The sequence below is a fragment of the Saccostrea echinata genome, unplaced genomic scaffold, assembly GCF_033153115.1.
Source record: "Saccostrea echinata isolate AGI-Se365-2 ecotype Australia unplaced genomic scaffold, CSIRO_AGI_Sech_v1 ptg000014l, whole genome shotgun sequence".
NCBI classification, from domain to species: domain Eukaryota; kingdom Metazoa; phylum Mollusca; class Bivalvia; order Ostreida; family Ostreidae; genus Saccostrea; species Saccostrea echinata.
This window is the reverse complement of record NW_026889763.1, coordinates 9,130,693-9,152,206: the sequence shown is the minus strand read 5'-3', so window position 1 is coordinate 9,152,206 and position 21,514 is coordinate 9,130,693. Positions and strand designations below refer to the sequence as shown.

The 21,514-nt window shown below is 32.9% G+C and overlaps 1 protein-coding gene and 1 long non-coding RNA gene across 2 annotated transcripts; both read left to right on the top strand.

Annotated features, from left to right (window-relative positions):
* The first annotated feature begins 1,411 nt into the window (after positions 1–1,411).
* On the top strand, positions 1,412–14,057 carry LOC133187068 (uncharacterized). Its single transcript, XM_061322439.1, has 5 exons — positions 1,412–1,615; positions 4,463–4,595; positions 7,773–7,958; positions 11,829–12,017; positions 12,998–14,057. The coding sequence occupies exons 1-5, from the start codon at positions 1,436–1,438 to the stop codon at positions 13,879–13,881; spliced, it is 1,572 nt and encodes a 523-aa protein (XP_061178423.1). The 5' UTR covers positions 1,412–1,435; the 3' UTR covers positions 13,882–14,057.
* Positions 14,058–14,694: 637 nt separating this feature from the next.
* LOC133187195 (uncharacterized) lies at positions 14,695–16,254 on the top strand. Its single transcript, XR_009721142.1, has 3 exons — positions 14,695–15,090; positions 15,421–15,819; positions 16,241–16,254. It is a non-coding gene; the product is annotated as an uncharacterized LOC133187195 (long non-coding RNA).
* Positions 16,255–21,514: the final 5,260 nt, after the last annotated feature.

Here is a 21,514-nt window from a genome sequence, read left to right as displayed (position 1 = left end):
CAGATGTTCTATAAGTCCTGGTACACATTATTGACATGCTCCTGGTCTACTTCCAACAAGCAACTCAGTAGTTTTTTGTACTTTTTTCAATAGTTGGAATCATCGAGCCATGTTTTATATCGATAAATATGAACATTAACGTTGTGTAGTCTTATCTATCCGCATTGCGACATTTTGATATATATACTATGCATCCGTAAAAGTTAGTTCTATAAAATTCTTGACAATTTATTCATTTTACAACACAACACCAGGGATGACGCGTACATTTTAAACAACGATTTCTTCAGATTCAAAAGTATTCTGAAAATGCCATTTATCGACAACACCAAAATGCAAACTTCAGCTGAAGTTTTCCACTTTGAAATCCGGATATATTCTTATATTTCGGAATTGCAAAAAACAGTTTCTCATTTGTGTAAAGCAACAGGATTTGAAGGATTTTTCTCCAGCCACTCCTTAAAGCAACGACATACACTCGCTCAAACAACGCGGGACTAAATGGGCAAACAGTCACAAATCACCAAAGGAAAATACAGAATCAGTTGAAATTTCGTGAGCGGAATAGTGAAAGGCGGAAAACTGGATGTTCAACTAAGCAAAAAGCCCAAGGTTGTATGTAAAAAAAAAAAACCCGCATTCATCTGATTCTTCTTTTGTGTCCCCAAGATTCTGTGAATGTTCCGTGTACCAATCGTTGTGAAATAAATAGTAATGAACGGTGAATTTAGGAAATTTTATTATCGATTCTACGGATTCTTCTACAATATTTCATTTGAGACATTCAGTTCACCATGGATTATTCATGCCAATTTCAATAGAATTTTTTAGTGAAATATTTATAATTTACTAGTACGCTACTAATTTCATACATTGTTCATATTAAATTGTTTGATTATCAAAGCCTTTTCAGTGCTGTTTTTTTAAATTTGTCTCGCCCTTTGTTTTCAATTGAATGTTACCTGTAGCTGTCCAATAAGTTGAATCTTATTGGACACCTACAGGTAACTTATTGGACTGCGTGCAGGACAATAAGAAATTTACTGAACCAGGTTTAACAAAAGATGACGTCACAAAAATGTTTTAAGAAGAGACTAGTAAATACTATAGAACAAATTATTGCCTTATTATCTAAAAAATGACTAAATATCTTCCGGTTTGCAATTGTTATGTAACTAAATATAACCTTGAACAAAACGGGTTTTTAAACGTTCTTCACAATGCCGTAAGGGTTCATGGTACGCTCCATGGTACGCTCCAGATGTGCTTGACTGTTAAAAGTGCAGGCATTTTTATGTTTGTACAACTGAACGCCCTGTCAAGTAGCCAGGAAGATCTAATGTATGCAAAAACCAATATGAAAGCGCGTTGTTAAACTCATACATTCGATGAGAAGATTTCGCTGCAGACTTCCTTGATATTAAGGAGACAAGTCATGGATTCACCGGCTGAAAAAAGCCGACAAAAATGTCAAAACTTTGTCGTGTCGGATACTGAGAATTCAGTAGAGGATTTCTATCGGATTTACAGGGCTAACATTCCCCAGATCATAAGGATAAAGGAGGGGGAAGGAAAGGGAGGAAAATTCAACGTCACACCTGTGAAGAAAAGTCAGGTAAATGTAACATACTTATCAAATGTTTTCTAAAAAGAGTGTTTTGAATCTACTCTATAACCTTTCCCCTTTTCTTTATTAAGAAGTCTAATTCCTTCAATCTTGAATCCTCCTCGTATTAGAAGACTGGTGGCACATGTCCTAATTAAAAGCTCCAATCATTTCAGTTGTAAATTTTGTAAATATCGTAATTCATGCATAATAACTTTCTAAGGAGTGTTTGTTAGAACCTGTGAGAAAAAAAAAATTAAATAGTATGCTCAGATGGATTTATTCAATGCATATACTGCGCAATAAATCTTTTTGAAGTAAAAGGTTTGCAATTTCTTTTTAATTTTATTTATTTACTTACTTTTATCTAGTGTTTCTTTCATGTTTTGTTATTCATTCCAGCTACTGGCTCAATAAAATAATGCATAATGCAAACGATTTTTGTTTATTCTTGTGTTTTGCAGCAAAGCATATAAAGGTAAACAAGTATGGATAGTAGTTTAACAAGATGATGATATGAATTCTAAATCTGAAAATCGAAAAGTCAATTTGCGAAAAAGTGTAGTTATATTAATATAGATATAGATATAATTATATCTTAATACCAGATATTAAGTTTATGTGTTTAAGTCCTTTCGAGAACTTTTCACTCATTTTGAAACGATCCCATTTGCCGGTAGAGGGCTGCAAATTTAAACCTGTACTCGGCACTAAAGGCCTTTGCGTGGTACATGTAAGAGACCTGTTTCGTACACTTACGAAATCTCGGTTTAAACTGTCTCATCTGAAAGATCGGTCTCCACATCCCGCAGTGGATTCGAACCCGCCACGTATTATCAACTCCTTCTAGAGAAAACGTTCTAACCTCGGCCGACAAGTTAACATGCAGGTTACCAATATCCTTTCAGAGAATCTGATTTTAATATTGGTAAATTGTTCACTACTAAAGTACCTTCAGTATCTGAAAATATACATGCAAGATGCAACACATTTCTGTTGCCTTAAAATTGCGACTTACTTATTTCAACATTCGAGTTAATATACCGGTAATTCTGTTGCATGTCGAATAAATTAGCTTCGAGTTGACATATAAGTGGCATGACAACAGAAATATATTGGATCTTGCATTTATAATGTCATTTACTGACGCTGGTAAAAAGATTTACCCAAAATCAAATCGGACGTTCTGTAAAGATTGGCAAATTACATGTTAACTTAAATCTTGCATGGCGATATAATTATCTTGTATGTACTTATGTAGGGGACTGTAATGTAGAAGGCTGTAATACGCCATAATACTACACAAATTATAATATATAGCAATATTAGGCATATCATGAATAGGCCTAGGGTTGATGGTGTTTTTCCTTACAACAACAACACCAAAAAAGTTGAAACGCCATCCTTTGGTTATATTTAACCTAAATCTTGGTTATATTCGGTCAGAATAGACTACCACAGTTTCCATCTTAACCTAAATCTTGTGAACAGATATACGGTAAAGTTTTATAAATCTGATGCAAAAAGATTACATGAAATACAACGAAAGTAAATTTGAGAATATAGTTTGTAAGTTGATCTATTTCAGATACGATTGAAATAGTCGAATGGTTCAGAAAGATTGACTTCCTTTATCCCCCATTTTATCGAATTATAATATTTTCCTGTTTGAATGTTTACATACACCTTCGTTGTTTAACAAATATTTCCCTTTTATGACTTCTCGTAAATTATCCATCCAGGTAGAAAATGTGCTTTTTAAAAGTTCATTTGAATTTTTTTATTGTTATTTTTCATGTCTGTAATTTAAAAAACATTTTCTCCTCTCTAATTAAGTCTATATTTTAAAATAATTAAATTTGGACACGATGACTTATATGCCTTATAGACTATGAATATAACAACATTTTTAATGTTATCGATTAACAAATTTCCCCAAGACACAATTTTTAAGAGTGTAATAAATTTTATATGGCGTTAGGAATGTGCTAATTGGAAGTAAGTATCCTTTCAATTTTCCCCCTCATATGTTTCCTGACCGGCAGACAGACAGAAAGAACTACTTGGAAAAGAGATTAAAAACTAATCTTCATTTTAAAAGGGAATTAAATTAATGTATAAAAATACAAGATAAAACCAAAAACAGTAGTACAATTTACAGTTAATATTGAATTAGTATGTTAGAATATCCATAGCTGTTAGCAACAGAACAGGACTTTGAACAATGAAAAATGTCCTTTTTAATTGAGAAAATTTAGCTATAAATGTTGTTAAAATCTTTAATACTTATTTATAACAGAGGGTGACCGATCAACAGGGTTGCTTACTCCGCCTGGACACCAGATATCACGTCTCTGGTGTTTCCAGGGGTCCGATTTTATTTACCGTATAGCGGGTATTTTTAGCGGGGTGCTAACTTTGGCTTATTTTAGCGGGTTTGTAGTAAGCCGCTTAAATTTTTTAATCGCCAAATTTGCACTCTTCATTATCACTACTGAATACAAGAAAAATTACTTAAAATAACTTTGATTAGTCTGTTGTATATGCAATATAACTTTCATCTGGTATTGTATTTATCCAAACTTTTGTGTAAATCGGTATTCAAACGTATATTAAACGTAATAAAACTTATCTAAGAGATGAATTTCCCCTCTTTTGCAATGTCACGAAACTCTGTGTCCGTCAAAAAAAGTTTCGCCAAAATTATTGGCATTCCTTTGAGCAAGCAAAACGCCAAATTTTAAACCCGCTAAAGAAACCTGCTATACGGTATTACCCCGCTCACGCTTAGTTTTGTTTACTGGATTCATGAGATCGATTTCTGTTCGTTAATTTAATTAAACTTTTACATTTTAGACGTTTTTCGTTCACAAAGTTTGTCGAGAAAAAAGAGTGACAGTTGACGTTATGAAGAGAGGGAAGAAATGTAAGACGATCTCAGTTCCCGTCTCTCATCCTGCCCGATTCTGTCTGGCAGGAAGCGATAGTGGTAAGTATGATCCTTCTGTCATGCTTATTGCTGTTACGGACTGATAAAGAGCAATGGTTATCTTGAGCAATAAAGGAGAAAACATTCAATGGGTGTAAATATTTGTAAATTATACCATGCAGGTTTCATGACCCGGGTTTAACTTCACGAGACGAAGTCGACTGAGGTTATCCGGGGCCGTGTTGTGAAACCCAAACCATAGTATAATTTTACAAAACGCCACAAAACAGTTTAAATACGTATGGTACATCTGTTTTAACCTATATTTTGAAAATTTGGAATCCAGTTTTAATTAAATCGAGATCTATAATTAATCGATTAAAATAAAAGTGAAATAAACCCTAATAAACCTTATACTCAGTATTATTACATCATGTTCAGATTTGGAGAAGGTATATGAGATTTTAAATTAAAAGAAGATAGATGTTCTGCAAAATGCAATTAATTGGGCGATAAATACCTTTTTTGTAAACTTTTTTAATTGCAAAATTGTTTTATTACAATGACGACCAAAAATTTAAACAAAAATGCTTTATTTCATGGATTCTGATGACCTTTTTATGCCCCCGTATCGAAGATTCGGGGGTATATAGTTTTTGCCCTATCCGTCCGTCTCTCTGTTTGTCCGCAAAAACTTTAACCTTGCCCATAACTTTTGATTGGTTGGAGCTATGGCTTTCATATTTCAAATGTGTATTCCTTGTGACAAGACCTTTCTTTGGGTACCACCATATTTGACCTTTTGACCTTGATCTTGGAGTTTTGCAAAACTTTACCAAACTTTAACCTTGGCATTACTTTTGAACAATGGGAGCTAGGGCTTTCATTCTATACATGTGTAATTCTTGTGACCTTACTTTGGATACCAATAACTTTGGCCTTTTGACCTTGACCTTGGAGTTTGACCTACTTTTGAAAAACTTTAACCTTGGCCATAAATTTTGAACGGTTGCTGCTAGGGCTTTCATACTTCACCTGTGTAATCCTTGTGACAAGACCTTCCTTTGGATACCAACAATTTTGACCCTTTGACCTTGACCTTGGAGTTTGACATACTTTTGAAAAACTTTAATCTTGGCCATAACTTTTGAACGGTTGGTGTTAGGACTTTCATACTTCACATATGTAATCCTTGTGACAAGACCTTTCTTTGAATACCAACAATTTTGACCTTGACCTTGGCGTTTGACCTACTTTTGGAAAATTTTAAGCTTGGCCATAACTTTTGAATTGTTGGTGTTTCGGCTTTCATATTTCACCTGTGTATTTCTTGGGAAAAGGCCTTCCCTTGGGCACCATTAATTTTGTCTATTTGACCTTGACCTTGATGTTTGACATACTTTTGAAAATACTTTAATGTTTTCCATATCTATTCAATGGTTGCTGCTAGGGCTTTTATATATCACAGGTTTATTCCTATAGACAAGACCTTACTTTGGGTACCAACATATTTGATTTGCATTTGAGAAAGTTTAACCTTTGCTATAAGTTGCCATACGGGGGCATCAGTGTTTCATAAACACATCTTGTTGTCCTCTTGTAAATAGTCAAGTGATGTACTAGGATATCATAACCGTCTTCCTTGGAGTACGGTATACAGAGTTGAAGTATTTTACAATCTTCGGACTATGCACTTCCTCTCTTTTGTGATTGGTAGAAATTGCATGATGTGAAAATTTTCAATTATTTCATTGGTTGAAATGCTGTTCAATGCAATGGAGATAATTTTTCTGATGATCTAATTTTCGTACGACTTAACAATTTTTCAACATTTTCAATCGTGAAAAAAAAAATTACAAAACGAAAAGAGGAAAATTGCAGGAATAAATTCTAAATAACACGTTAGTTGTTATAGCAATTACTGAAAACGTTTCTATATTTTCATTGTAAACAGAAATGATCTTTATTGCATGCAAGCTTAACAGCTTGTATTTGTTCTTTTTTCCTCTTTGCTTTGCACTGTCATTCTAATCTCGGCAACAGAGTCGGAGTCTACGGTGACAGCCGAGCGTCTGTTGAATTTTCACATGGTAGGGCTAATGTCAGTAAAAAGCCAATGAAGAAATACAAGCCAAAAAATACTCAAGAATAATACGGCCTGATCAGTGTAGGTCAGTTTACTGTTTGGGGTTGTTGCTAAAGACGGCCAAGCTTTTTTGAAAAAGCTCTACTCGTTGTGTAGATTACGTTTCAAGAAATAAAGTTTTCCTTTTTTCAAACTGGCTTGAAGTTAAGTCACGCCCATGGTATGATTCCTTTGGATTGCAGTCATACCATATGAAACAAGAAAACACTGATGTTGCCATCAATTGTCGCCCGGGAAATAAATGAAGTAAAATCTTGATCATCAAACCGCTTCGATTTGTGTGATAAAGGCATACGTCTGAATGATCGAGACTTTATACTCGAGAAGATTTACGGAAAGCTTCTAATCGGATGAAAATAGAACAAAAACGATAACGTTTTAAACTTTTTAATTTCCTCAAGTAACTTTTGGCTGCATGAAATATAAATTAGAATCAGACACATGCATCACTTATCCTCAAATATATATTTGACTTAATGAATATATAACACAAACTGTGTTACGTACGTTTTTATGCGATAAGTAAAATTTTATGTTCTAAAAAGGAACCTGTCGTTTTGTCGATAGTAAATGATATTTTACTTTGCATATTACCTATGAAAAACGTATATATTTTAAAAGATGTACTTCATGGAAGTAAATATATTGTGCATCTCGTAATTTATAAAGGGAAAGAACATTCTGATGTAAAAAAAAAAAAAAAAAAATTTGCAGCCCGGTCATCCGGGCTGCAACAACTGCAAGTCCAGGGAAATACATGTATTTCATGGTTACAGTTCAGGATTTAGCCACAACTGGCTTTACTATAGAGGCAAATAAAGGTACTACAATGTACCTCCTTTTCGTTATTTAAGGATTACGCAACAAAGTTCCTTTCTCAGATCACCGTTTCTCATACAAACAATTGAAATGTTCACAAATTGATAAATACCAGTTGCTGTCCTTCACCTCGACATTTCGCCCTGGAATCATGTCTAGACCAATCAGATGTTGCATTTTATAGAACTATTAAAGTTAGAAATTAGAAACCATTCAGTGTACTTTTCAATTCTAAAAAAAATGAACATCTTTTTTATTTTACTATTTATCAGAATCACCTGATTTTACCATGAAAGAAATTTTAGACATCAACACATTCCCTTGTGATGTCATAGTTTCTCCTAGATGTCATTTCCGGATTAAACTGGGTGAAAACAAAAAGATGAAGGACGGTATTGTACTCCGTCTGAAGGAAACTTACGAAGAAACATATCTGCTGGGAAATCCTATCACTGAAGGTATTATCAATTACATGAATTAGCTGATTTTTGTTTGTACAAAGAATCCTTTGTGGAATTTCTAAAACAAATTTCTTTATCGTTGAATAGAAATCGTTAAATTTTGGTCTTCACTTAATCATTTTTGTAGTTATTTCTTTAGTTACATATAGATTTACTCTTTACATGTATATTATCCTGGAGTTTCTGAGGCTTAAAGTGTTTTTACGATATTTTTTTCTTTTTTTTTGGGGTGGGGGGTGGGGGGTGTATATACATGTGTTATAAACCACGTTGTCCGTCTGTCTGTCCGTGTAATTTAGTCCAGTTCAGACATGTTACTCCATAATTAGTAGAAAAATGAATTGGAGGTACTTACATGAAACAAAGATTTCTTATGACCCTAGAGTGTAAAATGACCTTGCCCCAAAGTTATTAATGGCAAGTTCAAGGTCACATAGAAATAAAAGAATTATTTCTTTTCTGGCCTTATTTTAAATGGAGAAACATTGGGAAGCTGCTAATTGTAACAGAGATTGCTTTTGAACTGATGTTGTGTTATGACTTTGACATAAAGTCATTGGGCAAGTTCAAGGTTACTGGCAGATAAATATATAATTCATGTCTGGTCCCTTACTTTCTATTGAAGTCACATTGGAAGTTCATTATTCACACTTATGGCCTAAAGCTGTATCATGATCGACCTTCACTCTTGTTTTAAGTTCAAAGTTACTATCTTATAATGTTCAAGTATAATTACTATCAATTCCATATACATGTACCTCTATTGTAACAATAGGGAAGTTGATACTTCACAAAATTATTACTTATGACCAGGGAATGTAACATGACCTTGAACCAAGGTCACTTCTAGAAAAATCTATAATTCATGTCCTGGTCATATCTTGTAATGAAGAAATATTGGAACCTCATTCTTTGCACAAATATTCTTGAGCTGAGATTGGTTTTGTCTTTGAATCAAGTTAATTTAATCACTGACAGAAAATATAACTCAGTATGTTTATCGTAATAGAACGGACCATTCTTAGAGGCATTTGTGCTTACCAAACATATCCTGTTACTTTTTATGACAAATATATGGTGGGATATTTCTGCCCCCTGTATGCAAGTTATTTTTCTACAGACTATATTGACATGCAAGATAATTACGTCAACATGCAACATAAATAAGTCAACATGCAACAAAACTAAGTTGACATGCAAATGTATGGTGGCATATTCTAAATTATGTTAACGTGCAACATAATTATGTAGACATGCGACTTATTTATGCCAACATGCAAAATAATTATGTTGACATGCAAGTTACCAATCTCTATCGAAAATCTAATTTAAATGTTGATAAACTTACTTACTAAGCCATTGTATGACATTATACAAGAAAGATGTAACAGAAGTATGTCGATATGCGACTTATTTATGTTAACATGCGAGAGAATTATGCAGATATGTGACTTATTTATGTCAACATGCAAGATAATAATGTAGACATGCAATTCATTTACGTCAACATGCAAAATAATTATGTTAACATGCGAGTTAATTATGTCAACATGCGAGATATGTTTGTTGACATGCAACTTATTAACTCGCATGTTAACATAAATAAGTCGCATGTTAACATAACTAAGTTACATGTTGACGCATGTTAACATAATCATCTTGCATGTTAAAATATAACTCGCATGTTGATATAAAAAAGTCACATGTTGACATAAATAAGTTGCATGTTAACATAATTATCTTGCATGTTGACATAAATAAGTCGCATGTCTACATAATTTTGTCGCATGTTTACATAATTATGTTGCCTGTTGACATAAATAGGTCGCATGTTAAGTTGTTAACATAAATATCTTGCATGTTGACATAAATATCTTGCAAGTTAACATAAATATCTTGCATCTTAACATAATTATCATGCATGTTGACATAAATAAGTCGCATGCCAACATAATTCTGTTGCATCTTGCTTGTATTATGTCGTATACCGGCGTTAGTAAATATGTTTACCAACATTAAAATAGGATTCTCTAAAAAAAAAAATTGGTAACTTGCATGTCAACATAATTATTATGCATGTAAACATAATTATCTTGCATGTTAACTTAATTTATCTCGCATATTAACATAATTTATCTTGCATGTAGAAGGCAGAAATATGCCACTATAAAAATGTAATCAATTAATAATTTGGAAAATTTACCAAAATTATCAAATATATATAGTGGCATATTTCTGCCCCCTACATGCAAGATAAATTAATATGCGAGAAAAGTATACCAACATGCAAGATAATTACATGTATTATAAATTATGTTGACATGCAAGTTACCAATCTTTTTAGAGAATCTAATTTTAATGTTGATAAACTTACTTACTAACGCCGGTATAAGACATCATACAAGCAAGATGCAACAGAATATGTTGACATGCGACTTAATTATGCTAACATCCAAGATAATTATGTTAACATATAAGATATTTATGTCAAAATGCGACTTATTTATGTAAATATGCAACACGCAACATAATTATGTAGACATACGACTTATTTATGTCAACATGCAAGATAATTATGTTAACATGCAACTTATTTTGTCAACATGCAACTTATTTTGTCAACATGCAACTTATTTATGCCAACATGCCACTTATTTGTGTTAACATGTAAACATTCGAATTATATTTTAACTTGCAAGATTTTTCAACATGCAAGTTAATAAGTTGCATGTCAACATACATATCTTGCATGTTGACATAATTAACTCGCATGTTAACATAATTATCTTGCACATTGTATGTTGACATAAAATAAGTTGCATGTCTTCATAATTATCCTGCATGTTTACATAAATAAGTCGCATTACAACATAATTCTGTTACATCTTGCTTGTAAGATGTCATATAATGGCGTAAGTACGTAAGTTTACCAACATTAAAATAAAATTCTCTAGAGAGATTGATAACTTGCATGTCAACAGAATTATTTTGCATGTTGACATAAATAAGTCGTATGTCTACTTAATTATATTGCATGTTAACATAATTTATCTTGCATGTAGGGGGCAGAAATATCGCCCCCATGTGACTTCCAACATGCTAGATGCAATTTATTTATGTTGACATGCAGCTTATTTATGTCGACAAGCGAAATAAATATGTGATATGCATATTTATTTATTGCAGAACGTAGTGCTTACTAGGGAGATTTTTTTCAAATGTTGAAAAATATTATTTTTTACTTTTCCGCAAGAATTTTTATTACGTTTCCGCAAAATACCATATATCTTATATTTTACTTGATCACGACAAAATACCGGTATTTATTTCGCGTATCAACATAAATTAGTTGCATGTAGACATATTTATTTTACATGTCAACGTAAATAAGTTGCATGTTGACATAAATATGTTTATGATATTAATCTCGATATAAATAAGTTGCATGTCGACATATTTATCTCGCATATCAACATAAATAAGTTGCATGTTGACATAACTATGTTGCATATCAACATATTTATCTCGCATTCCAAATTTGATAATTTTGAAAAGAAATTCCAAATTCTTAATTGTATGCCAACATAGTTATGTTGCATGTTGACATATTTATGTTGCATTCTGACATAATTATCTTGCATGTCATAGTCTATAGAAAAGTAACTTGCATACAAGGTCCAGAAATATGCTACCATACAAACTAGATAAAAATACACGACTGCTTTGTTTATAGATGAACTACAATCAAAATTGATACAAAAGGATATTCTACCTTTTTCATAATCCATTTATAATAAATGAAATGATGCAAAATACACCTCACAAAAGTAAATATTGCACATCTTTTTTTTTTGTTTGTTTTCCTAGCAACTATCAGTAAACTTAGTGACGAGGTGGTGCAGATTTCCCGTGGGCCCACTTTGAATGTGGTGACAGGAATAGAAGGATTCGCAGGAGAGTGGTCGACATATCTCCAGCTGATATCTAATGTTCTAACCTCTCATCAAATAGACAGTTGTAACTCTGGCATGTATTCACAATTCAATTGTCTAGTATCATATTAAACACTAATTGAATCACTAAATTTATTTAGCTTACCTGTGCTAAAATTTCAAGTGAATTTTATTTGTAGACCAAATTTGTCAAATAAATGCTTCCCTTTTTGTTATCTAAAGAATTTTACATTAACGTTACCTTTCTCTTGGAAGACAATATCACAAAACATTTTACAAATGTCTATTTAGTAAAGAAAAAAATGAAATGTTTTCATCACGTCTTCAGAAAAATTGAGTAGAGAATTGTCTTTTTCAAAAAATATCCCTTTTCAGCTCTTTTGTATGAGGGCTCATCAAAAAAATTTGCCAGCCCTATTATCTTTTTTACTAATTTTTTTCATTTTTCTCGAAATTTCCATTGTTTTAAAGAATTGGACTTGTAGAGTAGGCTTTTCCCTCTAAAATCTTTCCCTCCGGAAAATTGGTTCTAGAGCAGGATGCCCCCCCCCCCCGGAAAATAGGCTCTGGTTGGATCCCCCCCAGAAAAATTACATTAGAGTAGGATTTTCCCTACAGAAATCCAACATTAGATTGAATTTTCCGGGGAAAGGGGGGGGGGGTCCTTTTCTGTATAGTAGTTATAGAGTGCGATTTCCCGAAGAGCATATCCCCCCCCCCTAAAATATCTTGGCGGTGCTTATGTATGAGGAAGGGGGGGGGGGAAATATAGTTAAATATAGTTAAAAGTGTCTTCTTCAAAATGGCGAACATTGTATGTTCCATTGAAACATACGAGGTAAGAAAATTGAAAATTTAAATTTAAATCTCCAACCAATTCTTAAATTCTGAAGCAATAAAATCTTTTTCTTTTGATCAGGTCAAACTGGTTCCTGAAATAAAAATATTGTGTATAAAAAGATGAAAGAATAATGTCGGATAAATTTTAAACTGTTTCCATGAAAACAAAAAGGGCCAAAGGTTTTTAAGCAGTATATAAATATTAAATTTTTAATTCGAATTGCCCGTTTAACTTTCAATAAGCAATATTTGTTGCTACTTTATTTGTAGATTTTACACCTTACCAAGATTATAATCCAAGCATTGTTTGCTCCGATTCTCATCCCATCTTTTGTAATTATGTGACAGTCTCGAGAGATTTCCATCAAGGAGATGGTCATAAATACGAAGATCTACAAAAACTGAACAGGAAACGGAAAGATTATGAAATCATATGGATTCCGACCACTGGCAAGCATTTATGTGATACTAGACCGGAAATTCAACCCAAACTCACAAGTAAATCAAAAAAGAAAAGTGAAAGTACAAGCGACCTCTATGATGTGGGCTGGGACCCAGTCACAGGAAGAGCGTTGTTAAACGGAGAAATTTTGAATACTTCAGCTGTGACAGAACAACGAAAATCAGCCACAACTCCTAGAGATTACAAACCAGAGGTGTCTAAAAATGAAAATTTTTCAAAACCTTCTCCGGAATTTCAGAAGAGTTCTATACTTATTTCTGATCTCCCTAAACCGAAACCTAAGAAATTTTTAAGTTTGAGGAAGGCAGAGAATGAAAAACCAGATGGTCAAAAGCTACACAAACTAAGGAAAGCTCGTAGCGAAGACGGTGAAAGTGGATCGAGGTTTGGGCAGTTGGATTCGAACTCCAACGATTTCCATTCGGAAGAAAAAGCAATAGAGCGCATGCGCGCCCTACCGACGATGTCTATTTCAGACGTAACATACTGGCTGAAAATTTTAAAAATAAAGTGTGTGGATAAGTTTGTAGAACAGGCTGTAGATGGCGCTCTTTTGATGGATTTATCGGACGATTTACTGATGTCATCGGACTTTGGAATGTCCAGAATTGAAGTGTTTAAACTGAGAAAATTTATCAAAGAAGGCTACGTACCAAAACCATAAAAAAACTGAAATTCCAATATATATCGGCACCGGAATCGTAAATTCCTCTTTCACCCATACATGCATGCTATTTTATTTTATAAAATACATGTATATATTCTTCTTTTATGAATATTTTCGTGATCACATAATTTACTGTGACGGATAACAATCACTTCTGTTTACAGCAATTTAATGATATAACATAAAGCAATTTAATGATATAACATAAAGCAATTTAATGATATAACATAAAGTAATTTAATGATATAACATAAAAGTTCACGTAAATTGTAGTATATAAAAAATGGCGGGGTTTTTAAAAAAAAATTTTTAATTGATTTTACCAATATTATATTTATTTCATTTTATTTGTACATAGATGCATCAAAAACTACTTATTTCTTCTTGTTTGCAAATGAAACTCTGAATTAATTTTCATCTGGATTATGATTCTTAATTCACATTAAATAAAAAGGTTTAATGTAGATGTACAATGTACATTATTGGTCTATAAAGAGCAATCATAAAGGAAATATTTTTAAAAAACTTGTTTTTTTCGGTCGAATCTAAATCATGGATTCTTTTTTTCTACAAATAAATGAATTTTTCCTTCAAAATAAAATAAAGTAAATTGATAAGAAATTGGTCTACGAGCAGTAATTCTGTATTGGTTATGAAATGTCAACAAAATAAAAAAAAAATCAGAAAGGCATACTTGTCAATTTTGTGCGTAAAATAAACACATACATCTTTTGTTTTTAGTGTCACTTAAGGAAATTACCTCACATAGAGACAGAGAAGAGCGGCGTGTCTAGTTCCTGTCGTTTTACTTGTTGTTTTGTACCTTTCTCACCTTATCGTTAATTTTTTATGGTTGGTGACCATTTGGCAGTCTAGGATAAAATATTTTATGTTATAAGATGACGAAATAAAGGTGGGATGTCCAGTAGGGAAATATGACGAGAAGTATACTGCGATATTAAATCTAGATCGCTTTTAGCATTGTGCAGACTGAGCGACGTAATCAAAATTTGACCAATCACTAAACACCCATGTTCTTTAACTTTCTCATTAGTGTGACATTTATTAACGATATTGCATCGTATATATAGTTTAATAACGAATTGTATTCAAAAAGATAGACGGTTTAATCCGAATCAGTTGTCACAATGTCTCTCTGCTGTGTGGTTTTATTGTGCCTTGTGTCTTCTCTTATCCCGACCTCAGGTAATCAATTATTTAATTTGCCTTGATGAATTAATGCTATTCAATTTTATTTTTGCATATAAAATAATTTCTCCGATTTACGTAAATTTTGAATATATATTTTCAAGAGCGTGTTAAGTAAGAGAAATTCTTTGTAATTTTTATCATATCTTTATTATATATATAAAGAAAGTAGATATTTATACCGTAATGTTAAAATACTTCCTACAGAAGTCTATATACATGCATCATGTATTCTTCATAAATTATCGTATCCACTGAACCGCTGCTAAAGTAAACAAGTTTACAGCATGTACAATTCAATGTTTTACCATCTTTCTTCATTATCAGGGTCACATTCTGGATTCAGGCCCAACGTCATACCAGTTTACCGTAGGATTTCGTCGTCCAAATTAGCCAGTTTATTTCCCAGTTATCTAAAGAAAATGGTCAGGCGGAACCCCATTAGCAGGCCCCGCCCACCGTTTTTGTTTTCTTCCTCTGACAAGATTCCAATGGTCGTTAAAAATGGATCTAAGAGTCCCATTATTTCCAAAAACTTTTTGAATCGAGGTTGTCCTGTCCTTCGATGTCCGGATTTGAGAGTTCGTTCCAGGTGCAAGGTGCCCGTTCTATTCCGATACAACGGAAGACTGTGTCGAGGATGCAACAGAAATGTCTGCTCGAACAACACATGGAGGAATTAACAGTAAATACAACAAAGTACGTGTCTTGGAAAAATATATACAGGTATGAGATTTATTTAAAGCAATAAGAACGATTTAACTTCATAGTTTTTATGATTACTTTCAGCAAAAAAAAAAAAAAAAAAAAAAAAAAAAAAAAAAAAAAAAAAAATCAATAAAAATTCCTGTGTTGCTTCACATAAAAACAAACAAAGTAGATGAATCAAGTTTCTATGTTGAAATAAACGTACATAATTCTTTTGTTTGAAAAACTAAAATGTGGATCCCAAGGATGAAAACTACATTTATACAATCATTAATAATACATTTTTGCTGCAGGGATGATTGAGGTCATGCGAACAATTAATTAATTGTTCTACGTTTCTTCGTCATACGCCTTAAATTCGTTCATGGTTATCTGGGGCAATTACAACAATTATAAATGTCTTATTATTATTTTAATACACTTTTTTTTCTTGCAACAGACATACATGCAGCCGGACATTCCTTTAACACTGAGTCGCCCATGACGAAGTTTTTGGAGTGGTAATGATCTTCAAAGTTGACAAATTTGTCTTAACGTGTTTTTTTTTCCACAGTGGTGCTATGAATTCCTAAAATGGTTTATACACTGTATTATTTTTGTGCAATATTTCTTCATCCTCCTGTGATGTTGTGAATTCCTATGTTTAAAACTATTTTGTGTGAAATATTGTTATCTTCTGTGTGTTCATTTTAGAATTATGTATAATTAAGTCTTTATTATTTGTTGTTTATAATAAATTAACGTTTGCAATCATTTTATTTTATTTTACCAAAAGATTGATACTCAAAAGTCAAAACATAGTTTTATTTAACTCATCGATTGATTTGTCAGAAATAGTATGGGTTCCTGTAAGTCTGTCCATCAGCCAGTTTGCTTTCCTACAAATCAGTTTAAAAATACAGGCCCGTTAGAAGCAAACATTTTTAGTTTGGGGGGGGGGGGGGGTTACTACCAAAAATTTAATTTACCTTGACAAACAAAAAAAGGGTCAACAGATGTTATTATTGAGGGGACACAAGTATAAAGTAGCTATGTTTTCTATAGTATTCTATATATTGGAAAAATAAAGGGGGCACGGCCGGCACCTACTGCAATGAAAGGACATGTCATCTTTGCAGAGTAAGACATGTATATGGAGGAAGGACAGCCATTACGGCTTGGCAGAAGTATATAATTATACATCATACAAATTGAAATCGTTTCTGCTTTATTAAATAAGTTTCAGTAATTTTAGTGGAATGATATTGCTTTGTATATACAAACTCAAATAGTTTTTTTTGTACACAATGAATACATCCTCTGTCGATGCATCCTTGAAGGATGTGCTATAGCTTAAAGGCAGTTCAGTCCCCATTATCAAAACTGTATCTGACATAAAGGAAGTAAAACGAAGAACATTATGACAAGTTTTTTTTTTTATTTTTTGAGTTAAAAACAATCATAAAAAGTTACGACAAACATATTTTTTTTTCAAAAATCGTATATTGGTTGAACATAAAAGAGATAATTCTTTAGAATATATAGTAATTAGGCTACGGATATTAGGGACGGGTCAATCTTCTTCCATAAAGACATATTATCTGTTAAAATGTATTATGGAGGCAAATAAAAATAGTTCCCATTCGAATGCATTATATAACCTACGTCTACTAATCCACGGTTTATACTAGGCAATATTGTGGGAACTCTCACAGGCACTTGGGGTATGGACCCCCCCCCCCTTTTTCCATTTTTTTTTCTTTTTAAATCTGGGGCCGAGTCACCTTTTTCATATTTTTGTATTCTAATATGCACTGTATGTTATCAATAATGTAACTCTTTTGTCCCTATAAGCTGTTTTTAAATATATGGTTTTCGACTGATAAATAAAAAGAGAGAAGGCTTGCAACTCTTTTCTCATCGTCTGCCTCACCTCGCTTAAACTTCGCCTGATTATTTATCGAAAGAATAAGAAAACATGGAATATGCATACATCAATAAATTCGTTATACATTCTTCTTCCTTTTCATATTTCCATTTAATTTTTATGTGCCCCCGATTTGTAAATATTTCGATTAAATCACCTGCATCTAGGGTAAATTTTGTTGATGTGCACCAGCTGGGACGGAAGTGCCCGGTATTTTCGGGTATCATCATTACGTGTAATGTCATTCGGAACATTAAATGCGAGAAGGAATAAATCCCGAATTTTCTCTTCATATAACATGTAACGGTAAGTTCTGTGAATAACAAGATAACTTTAACTAGCAAATTCTAATGGATGAATATTAACTTTTAACAGACGACCTAGACAACCAAATTTCACAATATTGTTATTGTAAAGCCTGGAATTTTTTTTTAATGCAGAACATTTATAAAGTTAGAGTTACCGTTATTGCACTTCCGTCCCAGCTGGTGCACATCAACAAAATTTACCCTAGATGCGGGTGATTTAATCGAAATATTTACAAATCGGGGGCACATAAAAATTAAATGGAAATATGAAAAGGAAGAAGAATGTATAACGAATTTATTGATGTATGCATATTCCAAGTTTTCTTATTCTTTCGATAAATAATCAGGCGAAGTTTAAGCGAGGTGAGGCAGACGATGAGAAAAGAGTTGCAAGCCTTCTCTCTTTTTATGTATCGGTCGAAAACGGTTTATTTAAAAACAGCATATAGAGACAAAAGAGTTACATTATTGATAATATAAAGTGCATATTAGAATATAAAAATAGGAAAAAGGTGACTCGACCCCAGATTTAAAAAGAAAAAAAATGGAAAAGGGGGGGGGGGGGTCCATACCCCAAGTGCCTGTGCAGTTACCGTGGGATTTAGTCATTCAATTTAGAAAGTTAAAATATTTTTCTCTCTATCTAAAGAAAATGGTCAGTCGAAAATCCTACAGTAGATTCTGCCCACTATTTTTATTTTCTAAATCAATTAACAAGGTTTCTTTGGTCGTAACGTTAAAAATGGGTAAAAGAGTCCCATTATTTCTGAAAACTTCTTTAATCGAGGTTGCCCTTTCCCTAGATAAATAAATAGAATTTAGTATGTTTCGAAGGAAAAATATAAACAGTACGATATTATTTAAGATGTTTCAATAGCATTTAGAACAATTCAACTTAATTGGACTTTATTATATTTTTAACAACGATATCATTTTAAATCAATTGAAGTTCTGCGCAATTTCTTGCTAAACCATACACTTTGAGTAGATAAATCAAATTTATTTTCAACGTTGACTTTCATAGAAATGTACGAATACAATTCTTCATTGTAAAACCAACGAGGTTGACACAGATCAGGACAACATTATGAAATTGTTAATTATAATACTAGTATATCTTTACCTTTGCTGCAGGGTTGATTGAGGTCATGGAAACAATCTATTAATTGTACAGCGTTCATTAAGTATACACCTTAGAATTTCTTCAAGAGTTACTAGGGACATTCTTGTCAATCAATGTCAAGTTTTTTAAATAAACATTGTTTTTCTTCTCTTTATTGTAACAGACATGTAGGGAGCTGGTCACTCCTCAACTACTGAGTCGCCCACTAGAGAATTTTTTGGTGTGCTGCTGATATTCCAAAACAATCAGCCAGAGATTTGAAGTGAACAAATTTGTGTTAACGTAGTTTTCCCTGTGATGTTGTACGATGATTATTTTTGTTGTTAAACCTTTATATTCCTGTGATGTCTGTTCCTGTTATGTTGTGAATTTCAAAACTGTTTTAACTTCCTATAATGTTTTAAATTCCAATAATGTTTTAAAATTTCTATAATATTTTAAGTTCCTGTTAATATGCCCACGTATCGAAGATTCGGGGATATATAGTATTTGTCCTGTCCGTCCGTCTGTCTGTCTGTTTGTCCGCAAAAACTTTAAAATTGCCCATAACTTTTGATTGGTTGGAGCTATAAATTTCATGTTTCACATGTGTGTTCCTTGTGACAAGACCTTTCTTTGGGTACCACCATATTTGACCTTTTGACCTTGGAGTTTGATCCAGTTTTACAAAATTTAATCCAACTTTAACCTTGGCCCTAACTTTTGAACAATTTGTGCTAGGGCTTTCATACTTCACATCTGTAATCCTTGTGACAAGTCCTTCCTTTGGATACCAACACTTTGCCAACAACTTTGACCCTTTGACCTTGACCTTGGAGTTTGACCTACATTTGAAAAAAACTTTAACATTGGCCATAACTTTTGAACAATTGGTGCTTCAGCTTTCATACTTTACATATGCAATCCTTGTGACAAGACCTTCCTTTGGATACCAACAACTATGACCCTTTGACCTTGAAGTTTGACCTACTTTTGAAAAACTTTAACCTTGGCCCTAACTTATGAACCGTTGGTGCTAGCCTTTCATACTTCACATATCCAATCCTTGTGACAAGACCTTCCTTTGGATACCAACAACTTTGACTCTTTGACCTTGACCTTGGAGTTTGACGTTTGAAAAACTTTAATCTTGGCCATAACGTTTGAACCATTGGTGGAAAGGCTTTCAAACTTCACCTATGTCATCCTTGTGACAAGACTGTTCTTTTGTATACCAACAATTGAAATCCATTGACCTTGACCTTGGAGTTTGACCTACGTTTGAAAAACTTTAACCTTGGCCATAACTTTTGAACCATTGGTGGTAAGGCTTTCATACTTCACCTATGTAATCCTTGTGACAAGACTGTTCTTTTGTATACCAACAATTGAAATCTATTGACCTTGACCTTGGAGTTTGACCTACTTTTGAAAAAACTTAAACCTTGGTCATAACTTCATAACTTGCTTCAGTTTTTATATTTCACCTGTATATTTCTTCTGAGAAGGCCTTTCCTTAGGCACCATTAATTTTGACCATTTGACCTTGACCTTGATGTTTGACTCACTTTTGAAAAACTTTAACATTTTCTATATCTATTCAAGGGTTGCTTCTAGGGGTTTCATATTTCACAGGTATATTCCTTGAGACAAGACCTTACTTTGGGTACCAACATATTTGATTTGCATTTGAGAAAGTTTAACCTTTGCTATTAAAAGTTGCCATACGGGGGCATCAGTGTTTCACAAACACATCTTGTATTTTAATTTTTTTTTTGTGAGTAATATTGTTGTCTATTTTGCGCATATTTTAGAACTACGTATAACTAAGTTTATAACATTTGCTTTTTACAATAGATTTTAGTTTCAACATATCTAGATATCATTGTACTTTTATGCTCCCGTATCGAAGATTCCGGGGTATATAGTTTTTGCCCTGTCTGTCCGTCTGTCTGTCTGTTTTTCCGCAAAAACTTTAACCTTTGCCCATAACTTTTGATTGGTTGGGCTATGGCTTTCATATTTCATATGTATTCATTGTAGCAAGACCTTTCTTTGGGTACCACCATATTTGACCTTTTGACCTTGACCTTGGAGTTTGACCAAGTTTTGCAAAATTTTATTAAACTTCAACCTTGGCCATAACTTTTGAACAATTGGTTCTAGGGCTTTCATACTTCACATATGTAATCCTTGTGACAAGACCTTCCTTTGGATACCAACAACTCTGACCTTTTTACCTTGACCTAGGAGTTTGACCTACTTTTGAAAAACTTTAACCTTGGCCATAACTTTTAAACGGTTGGAGCTAGGGCTTTAATACTTTACACGTGTAATTCTTGTGACAAGACCTTTCTTTGGATACCAACAATTTTGACGCTTTGACCTTGACTTTGG